Source organism: Musa acuminata, chromosome BXJ3-6 (assembly GCF_036884655.1).
Source record: "Musa acuminata AAA Group cultivar baxijiao chromosome BXJ3-6, Cavendish_Baxijiao_AAA, whole genome shotgun sequence".
In the NCBI taxonomy this organism is placed as follows: Eukaryota; Viridiplantae; Streptophyta; class Magnoliopsida; order Zingiberales; family Musaceae; genus Musa; species Musa acuminata.
The window spans coordinates 12,521,151-12,531,347 of NC_088354.1; the positions used below are offsets into that span (position 1 = coordinate 12,521,151).

At 37.8% G+C, this 10,197-nt stretch overlaps 1 protein-coding gene and 1 long non-coding RNA gene across 2 annotated transcripts; both read right to left on the reverse strand.

Moving 5' to 3' along the window:
* Positions 1-6,123: 6,123 nt before the first annotated feature.
* Positions 6,124-7,863, reverse strand: LOC135641025 (probable carboxylesterase 17). Its single transcript, XM_065156015.1, has one exon. It carries the CDS (start codon positions 7,348-7,350, stop codon positions 6,298-6,300), a length of 1,053 nt encoding a protein of 350 aa, XP_065012087.1. The 5' UTR covers positions 7,351-7,863; the 3' UTR covers positions 6,124-6,297.
* A 466-nt stretch (positions 7,864-8,329) lies between these two features.
* LOC135641027 (uncharacterized) lies at positions 8,330-9,419 on the reverse strand. Its single transcript, XR_010497543.1, has 2 exons — positions 8,692-9,419; positions 8,330-8,615 (listed from the first exon to the last, which is right to left on the reverse strand). It is a non-coding gene; the product is annotated as an uncharacterized LOC135641027 (long non-coding RNA).
* Positions 9,420-10,197: the final 778 nt, after the last annotated feature.

The following is a 10,197-nucleotide window of genomic DNA, read 5'->3' on the forward strand; positions in this document are numbered from 1 at the left end:
GGTGTATCTTCTATTATATAAGAGACAAAATCATCATCAAAGTTCTTTTGAATCTTAACTCTCTTGCTTCTTCGGTATCCATGTTAAATGTCAGATTCTATAGGAGTTGGAAAGGACAAAGAATAATTACTTTAGATATTAGTAGATAATCCGGTCTTAAAAGAACATATATTTTTTAAAAATGATGCATCTCTAGATTCAATTAGAGTGTCATTTGAGATTTTAGGTATTTTAAAATTTACTATAAGAAATCTGTAAGTGTTATTATGGAGGGAGTATCTTACAAACAAAACATCCACTATTTTAGGACATATTTTTTTTCTCTTAGATTCTAAGATACTAAACTTAGCTAAACACCCTCATAGAAGTATCTTAGCTTTGTTTTATAACCCTTCCAAAGTTTACAAGGGGTTGCCTTTTGTGATATCTTATTAAATATATAATAAAAAATAAGAGAGTCTTCGCCCCACAAGCTCTAGGTACGTTTGAATTAAGGTTCAATGCATTAATCATAGCTCTAGGTACTATTAGATTGAGGTAAATAGAGAGCAATGACTTACTGAATTATGCCATAATCCTCATAAAATTTGGCAACGTCACTTTATAAATGTACTCGCCTCTTAGAATTTAACTTTTCTATCAAATTAGTTTTCAACTTCAACTTTTCAATCAAATTTGTTAAAAAAATTATTTTTGATATTTAAAAGATAAATATAATAGAATTTATAGAAGTCGTCAATAAAGATCACAAACTAATGACTTTCACCTTTGGTTAGTACTCTATTAAAATCACAAACCACATTATGAATTAATTCAAGTTTTTGGATATCTCTAAATTGAATAAGTCTAAAGGATTTTCTAGATTTTTAGATTGATTGCAAATCATACATTTAGATTCAAATTTAGAGTTAAATTTTAAAATTAGGATGTGACTTTCTTTGAACTGATTTGAAGTTGACATGACCAAAGTGTATCATACCATATATCATAAGATTCTAAATTTAAGACAATAAAGACAGATGATTCATCTTTATTGATTAAAGAAGTGATTAAATTAAGCTTGAAAAGTCATTCTGATATAAAGTTTTTTCTTATATAAATATTTCCCTTGAAGATTAGTTTACTGTCAAAACTATTTTATATCCTAACTATATAAGGAGAGATTAACTAACTAGAATTTACCGAATATCTGATACATATATCAAATTTTGAAGTATAAGTGTTATTCGTGAAGTATGCTTCAAGCTAATACATCTGGTATTGAATCTCATATTTTAATGATGAAACCAATTGATACTGTTTATGATTTAATTTATGTTTTGAGTGACATAGGAAATTTCGATCATGGAGAGACAATTAAAACAGGAAGAATCATATTGGGCCAGAGTGTAACATAGAAGATTGGACGTCGAGCCGGAAGATCGGTCGACGTATCAGCAGAAGGCTTCGGGACATGGGTTCAGGCATCAGGCCAAGAAGAGCGAAAATTACACCAAGAAAATTGAAGTTGCAGAGGTCAACTGGCTGATTGGGCAATAGGCCGCAAGAGAGGACGATGCGCTGAAGAATCGAACGAAGCGTCAATGAACCAATAACATGTCGAACAATATTTAATTCAAGTTTTGTAATAATTGTCTAGATTGAAATAGATTTTAAGCATAATTGAGTTGGAATTGGGCCAACTCAATTAGAAGCCAGTTGGGCCCAAGTTTAAGCTGTGTTGAGCCAAGTAAAAGGCCCAAATAGTAATCCAAACTGATGAAACCATTGGTGGCACAGTCTTCGAGATTGACAAGCGATGGTACTGCCAGTACTAGGCGATACCATCGCCTAGTCTGATGGTACCATCGCCTAACATATTCTAGAAGACTGTGTCTAGTGGTACCACTGCCCAGTTTGGCGGTACCACCACTTAAGCCTACTATAGGATACTGAATGGGCCAAACAATAGACCCAATTCAACCCTAATTGAGGCACAATTGGTCTCTAATTGAGTTAGCATTATTTCAGCACAATACTAACTCAATTAGATCTAAACTAACTCGATCTAGACAAATTATTACAAAGTACGAATCATATTTTGTCCGGCATATCATTTGTTCTTCCGATGCTTCGTTTGATCCGCGCATCGTCCTCTCCTTCGACGTATTGCCCAATCGGCATGTTGACTCCTGCAACTTTCGATCTCCTTGACGCAATTTCTGATCATTCGGCCTGACGCCCGAACTCACAGCACAAAGTCCTTCTGCCAGTACGTCAACTAATCCTCCGACCCGATGTCCAATCTCTTGACATGTTCAACTCCGGCCCAACGTCTGATTTCTCCTGCTTTAATCGATTTGTCTTTTCTGATCGAAGTTAGTCCGACGTAACTCAAAATGAATATTAGATCGTAAACTCATCAATTGATTTTATCATCAAAATCCAAAATTCAATACTTAGCATTACTGAAATTTCTTTGTTTTTGATTTTCAAAGTAACCTCCCAATAATACTAAACAGGATTCCAAAAAAGAATAGACCTTTCTGTAGAGCTAATTGAATTATTTATCTTCGAGTTACCATTATTATGTTCTTCAATAACACCTAAGATTATTTTTTATTTATGATTTGATGAATTAATAAATTATAATAAGTATTTATAAATTATTAATAAAATGATGTTTATTTATTTGATTCGATCTTATAAAAAAAAATCAAGATGTAATACCTAATTAATTCATCAAATTTGGAACAAGAAGGAGGAAGTCTATCTAACAAATGAGAGATCTGATCTGATTTAGAAAAGATAGTTTCGATTCTATGAATTTGATAGATAAAATTTTGAAATTATAAATTTTATTGATGGATAAATGATGTATCTTTTAAAACTTGTCAAATTTTCTTATTTTTATAGGTTTTATAATGGTCATCTAAAAGGCCATTAAAAATTCTAAACCTACATAGCTTTTCAATTTCTCCATAAGATTTTTCAAGATAAGTAAATTTAGAAGGATTTAAAAAGAGAGGCCATTTTTCAACAATAAAAATCATGCCAGAATTATCAACCAAGTATATAATTGTTTAAGAGAAAGCCATTCTCATTAAATTTCTCAAGTCTAAGCAACATGAAATCATCTAAAATCATTATAAGGATTAAGGTTGAAAGAATAAAACAGATACATAAAATTCAAAAGTCCTTGTGATTACAAATATTAATTTAATGGAGTAGAAAGTTAAATTGAGTAGATTTTTTATTTCATCCTTTGAACTATTTATTATGATGTTTGTTTAGGACAAACAGATATCATTTAATAATAATCTAACATAATATAAATATAAATATAATTGTATCACAATTAACAAATACTATTTATTAAATTATTATTATTTTTAAAATAAGTAACATTGATGTGTACAGAATAAAGGAATACTATTAAAGTTATTTTCTCTTTAATATAAATCTAAAAGTATAAAACGAAGGTATAGGTCAAATTATTAATTTTTACAGTTAAATAAATGATGAAATAATTATGCAACTACTATAATAATAATGATTTTTTTATAGATTAATAAAATAATGATTAAATAATTACAACAGAAATAATAATATCACTTATAAAATATTTATTTCACAATGCTAATCCAATAATTAAATTAAATTACTTAACAAATATCAAATACTTACAGAAGGATTAACATGAATAAATATATCCTTTTTTTCTAGTTAGCACCTTGTATAATTTTAATAGGAGGGAGAGTATATTTAAAATATTCGAATATTAATATTAAAATAATTTTTGATTAAATCAAAACAGGTTAAATATGTAAAAATTAAAATAGAAAATTTAGAAAATGAGTGCAGTATGCATTCATTCAGATACGACCAACTAGTCAGGACCTACACAGCCAATCTACACATTGGGGAACGATAAGATCACACCTACTCCTATCCAAGCTATGCATTGGAGACAATCTTCTTCATCTCGTCTTGCTGAGAATTGTTTCTTGTAAGGCTGAATTCCATGATAAAATAAAAAATATTTTATGATTCAATTTTCTTTTCTATTACATTAAATGACTCACAAGAAGTCATATATAAACTCCAACCACTTATCACTTACATAATAATATGATAACTAATTGGATATCTTTAAGAAAAACTTATGATTCGTGTCTCATTTCGCAGTCAACTAAATTTCATTCTTAATAAAGAATACATAATGATTTTCATTAATATTACAATGCATTTTTATATAATTTATAGAAAAAACAATCTAAAATAACCATTTATGTACCTTAATTTATGAACATTTGATATTGTTATCCGGCTTCCATCATAACCAAATATTCATAATTGGATTTGATAGGCTGGTATTATTATTATTATTATTATTATTATTATTATTATTATTATTATTATTATTATTTTTATTTGGTTTTAATTTTTTTTAAAAAAGATTAATGCTGTGATGCTTATGTGACTCGATCAAATCAAGCGAGTTGAACCAAATGCCGATATAGGTTTAGAAACATATCTTCACACTTTCGATATATTTAATGTGAGTGTTAATCGCTAGGAATAAATTTCCACCAATTAGTTTGCGCATAAATATTTCTTATTTCTTCCTGATAAAAAAAATTAAATAGAACTATATATTGAAACGTATAAATTATTTGCGAAGAGTTTCATACAACCACAATAGAATCTAGTTTTTAATTGGCATATGTATAACGTAGCTGTGTCTTTTTGCCATAAATTTTGCTTCCCATTCACAACATAGAAGATGTAGTAACATCAGTGCTTATTTGGCATGCATGCAACATAATTAATTGTCCTATCTACTGTATCTTTAGATAATCACTTCCAAGATATGCTAGTGATCTTTTGCATTAAATGTTAGTACATTTTAAGTATGAGAAATATTTTCCTACCAAAGCCATTGTGCAGGTTTTGTCACATCAACAAGGTGTATATGGGCCTGCAAAGGGCTTATATGGGTCATGGTGGCCCATTATGAACTGGGGGTCAATCCAATGATAGATTCTCTTGGTCTGGTCTGGTCTGGTCTGTGCAGCTGTAAAAGCTGTGAGGGTGAGTTCACGGCTTTGTCTTTTTAGTCGAGCAGTGATGCTGTGAGTGCGCACAGCATGCATGCCTCCTTTTTCCTGTACACAGTCCCTTTCGATACCAGCCATTACACATGCTTTCTGTTCGCTCTCTTCTGCTCTCAACACCTTATTTTCTTGAGGTTTTTTTATGGCACAAAAAGAAGTCACCTTCCATGCATTTCAGCTCTTCAAGACACCTCGAAAAGATCTCTAAAAGAAATCCTTCCACTACATTTATATAGATGGTTGGAGTTTCTTGATTAATGAGACAAATAAACTTGGTTTGAATTATCATATCCACTAATGATAAAGGATGTATTCAAAACTCAGTTCATTGAGTTGTCTTTCGGGAAATTTAGATTCTTCAAAGGATCCCTTAAGACATCTATCGATGGGAAATTAAAATTTATTTTATACAAATTATCAATTTATCGGATTCATTTGATGCACTATGATGTCTTCGCTGCTCTGAGTTCTGCAACTGCGTGATTCAGTGGAATCAGACGTGCAGTCTTCGTCTGCATGAGGAAGACTGTTGTGTTCAGGTTGCACTGACCGAACTTACTGTGCGCCAAAGCCATCCTCTTATGCGTTCTTCTGTTGCAGTCAAAGCTGCGCCTGTTTGTGGACCGGAGGACTTGTTCTTAGCTAATCCTTATCGGGGTTGGAAATGTAGTATGTGGCCGACTTCATTGTCGACAATAAAGCGAATATGATCACTGAGTTTTAAAGTATTTGAGATCTGACGGTGATGTTTCTCATACACGAACAGCAGAACTGTGGCCCAGTCAAGTCAAAGGCACTTTGTGCTTGTGCTATCTCTAAGTTGACATGAGATTCTTGGGTTGGAGCTTGGAAGATGTTCTTCTCATGGAATCTAGTTATCATCTTGTGCATTAATTCGAACAAGATAAGATCCTTGGATTGAGGTATGAGTTTCCACCATTCATGTCAAGTTGCATAAACATTGTTTTGGGTTTGAATTCGATTCGATCGATCCCTTCTTTCTGCATCACACCAACAAACCATACGATTGCCAAAGAACTTTGTTCATCTCTATCTGCCATTAAACTACAGTGGCGTGAGACACTTGAGGACTGTGAATCTGACATCGAACTCAATGCTGGTTTGTGAGAGGGCACATGTTTTGTTTGTACAAGCAACCTTTTGCACACAGTCATCAGCTACGAACGGAACATTTCTACCTCTATCTGCTGTAAATGAAGGCCCTGATGTGGGTAAGCATCTCGGTGGTGCGTGCGTGGGACATATGGTAGTTATGGAGGACTTGGAAGGCATGCCCGACTCCGGCGTAGGTCGCCTGTTCCACGCTCTTGCCTGCGCTCCTCATGGCTTTGCAGAACTCCATGTTCCTGTCCCGCAGGATGTCCAACTCCGAGATGCAGACGAGCGCAGGAGGAAGCCTCAGGTCCTCCAGCTTGGGGGAGCCCTTGGCCAGGGGGTTGCACCAGGGGTGGTCACGATCGGCGCCCGGCGGCAGCGCCAACCTCCAGTAGCAGTCCGAGGTGGTCAAGCTGAGCGCCGATCTGGAGGACTGCACCAGGTTCTTCTCCGACGAGGTCCGAGCCACGCCGCCGAAGAAAGGCTGGATCAGGACCATTCCCCTGAGGCAGGCGGGCTTGAGCAGGGCTGATTCGGGGACGCCGAACGACCCCAGCTGCGCGGCCACGTTGTAGGCTATGGCCGCGCCGGCGCTGTCGCCGCCGAGGAACACCCGGGCGAAGTCGCAGTGGGCGAGCCACCAGCCGGGCTCGTCCGCAGCTCGATGGCTCATCTGCTGCCTCACCCACCTCACCGCGGCCAGGCCGTCCTCGTAGGCCGCGGGCAGGCGGTGCTCGGGGGCGAGGCGGTAGTTCACCGACAGGACGACGCAGGGCGCCTGCGACGCCACGCGGGCCAAGAACTCGTGGTAGCATCTCCACGCGGCGGAGCCGACGCAGAACCCGCCGCCATGAAAGTAGACGAGCAAGGGCAGCTTCTGGGTCTGAACCCTGGGCACGTACAGCCGGGCCCAGAGGCCGCCATGGCCGACGGCCACGTCCTTGCTAGCGACGTCCGGTTCGGGAGCCCACGTGCATGGGACATCGACGACGGCCGGCAGGCGCTCGACATGGCCGTCCTTGCAGACCTTGATGAGCCCCTGGATCTCTTCGATCACCGGGCCATGGTCCTTGCTCGGCTGGAAGCTGCTCCTCGACTCACTCAGCTGGGGAAGGGCCCCCATCTTCCTCCTCCTCATAAAAGGGCACAGGAAGCTACAAAGGGAAGGAGGGAAGGGATGTCTGTCGCTCTGTCTGCCAAAACTTCCTAATCCGATCTCCACTTCGGTGGCCTTCTTATACTGTGAGGAGCAAAGACGATTAGTTTTCTCTCTCTCCCCCACTGTGGTCAGCGACGAGAGGGAATGTTCCTGCTAAGTGCAAGCAAGGGGTGGCCATTCCTCACCCTTCGTGTGACAAGTGGGTGCTTCCGAGTCTGCATCATTTCTTTTGCAGCATGGCAAATGATGCATCTGAAAGGGCGATGAATGCTTTGTTTGGAGACTCTCCCAAAAGTCCTGAGAGGGCTTAGTCATCTACCAATACAGGGCGGCAAGTGGGAGTGGGTGGGGTGGGGTGGTGGTGGCAGTCCAAATGGCTGCGCCCACCCAATGCCTTGTTCTTGTGGCGAAGAGTTATGCCCTCTGGCCTACCAAAAATGCGTAAAGGAGGACTCAACCCATCAATTACCCCTCTCTGTGGAGGAAAACAAATGCTATGTTAATGGCCTAACGTGGCGTTGACGTCTCCCTAACTTCTCACCCCTTACGACCACTCATTACATCAAAAGAAATACTAACAAGTAAATGAAAAAAAAAAATACTAATTAAGATTTTATTTTATTTTATTTTTTACCACATGATGACGGTGCTCTTTCATCTTAAATTTGTATCTCCTAATCTGTTGATGTTCTAATTATTGATTTTTTACTACATGATAATGATGGTGCTCTTTCATCTTAAATTTGTATCTCCTAATCTGTTGATGTCCTAAAAATCAATGACAAACATTGATTTTTTTTATTTAATAAATTATTTTTGTTAAGTGAAAAAGATATGTTATTCGACAATATCACAACGATTAATAAAATACATAATACTTGATATTTAACATCAGAATAATACTCTCTTGAGGGTGTTTGTTCAGGAGAGTCATCACATATTTTGGACGACAAAGACATAAAAATATCCCCTACTTATTAAATAATATTTTGGGGGCATGATATAACATGATTATGATTTTTCTAATAATCTAAGAACTTAGTCCACTAATATATATACAATACGTTAAATCCAACAAGAATAATATATATTAGTTTAATATAAATTACATTGCTCGTGAGAAACGTGTGCCGATCACCTTTGCGTGTCATAATAGAACCTTAAATCTACATGAAAGCTCCACTTTTTCACCGTCTTCCCTTCGCTCCACTCGTTCGCAAGTCGGATCTTTTGGCCCCCTTTTGCTACATGTTTCACATTAAGTGTGTTAGAGTTCACGAAGAAGAAGAAGAAGAAGAAGCCAATGGGTCAATCTCTCACCATTTCTTCCTCCAAACTGTAGTCAATGACAAGGACAAGGTCATGCGTGAACTGAGCCAGAGAGAAGAAGCGTCGTGAAGGCCACCATTGGTGACTCCTTGACGTATGCTGCAGAACACACGACTTGGACTTGCACTGATTATGAATCCTACGTGGGAAATGACTAACATCACATGGTGTTTTTTTTTTTTTTTTGTGTGCTTCGATATATATATATATATATATATATATAATAATAATAATAATAATAATAATAATAATATAATTAAGGGCTTTCGCCGTGCTCATTTTTCAAATAGCCCCCTCCCTCCACCAGTATCGTCGCCACCACCCCCATCCTCGATTGCCATCATCTCCGTCGCCGCTGCTCCCTCCACGAGCGGCGCCACACTCTCCTCCTCCCTCGTCGCCCACGCTACCTCCGCATCTGGTGTCCTCGCAGCTTGTGGCAAGCACCCTCATCGCCCCCCCCTCCTCGCCGAGGGTGGAGCGGGGCCAAAGGGCTCCAATCTTCGATCGTGAGGAAGAGGGAGCGGCGACCGCGGTGACTGCGGCCTTGCTGGGGGAGGCGAGCGACGAGGACGCCGGTGGTGGAGGCAACACAGGCGACTGGGGAGGAGGGGGAAAGGAGGAGGAGAAAGGAAACAGGAGGGGAAGGGGAAGGGAGGAGAGGGCGGCACTGCTCGCGGTGGGGGGAGAAAGAGGGCGACGGAGCCCTAAAATCACCTAAAAACTGTAACAAACAAATGAAATCACTATTTATATCATATTTATATACTATATAAAATGATTGAAATTAGTCAGATAAATCTTATAGTAATACGCTCATAAATGAATTATGCTGCATTTGGTGATAAAATCAACCTAAGAACGTGCCAAAATTCGACTTCAGAACCTCTAAAATTATATAAAATATAGAAAAAAACATTAATGAACTCACTACATATATAAATTATGTTAAAAGATTGAGATTATTACACTCATAAATGAACTCCATTAGATTCGAATACACAATTAAAATAAAAGTAAATCACACTATTAAAGAAAGCTTTAAGATTGTTGCAAGAAACTTGCAGGTGATGATGTGGTCCAAGGTGATATTAAGTGGGAGCTAAATCATTATGAAGGCATCTAATTAACATAGCATCAGATCATGCCAACTCTGCCTATTGATTAGCCATGATGAGACTAGTGATCATTCTTCGCCTAATCTCTCTCTCTCTCTCTCTCTCTTCATTGGTTTGGTGAGAGCTAAGTTGACAACAGCCTCTCAAGGAAAAGATACAAGCCAATGCTTCTTCTCTCTTGCTTTGTTAGGTATTGCATCACTAGTTAGGCAACCTCACCAAACATTGACTTCCACATCTCATAGGACTAAAGATTTTTTCGATTTGATCTTAAAATCTTATTATTAACCGTCAAGGTTTTTATTAACTAAGCTAATTGATATATAATGAGATCTCGTTGACTCGACCTAACACAAACGAGACAAATACATCAAATATT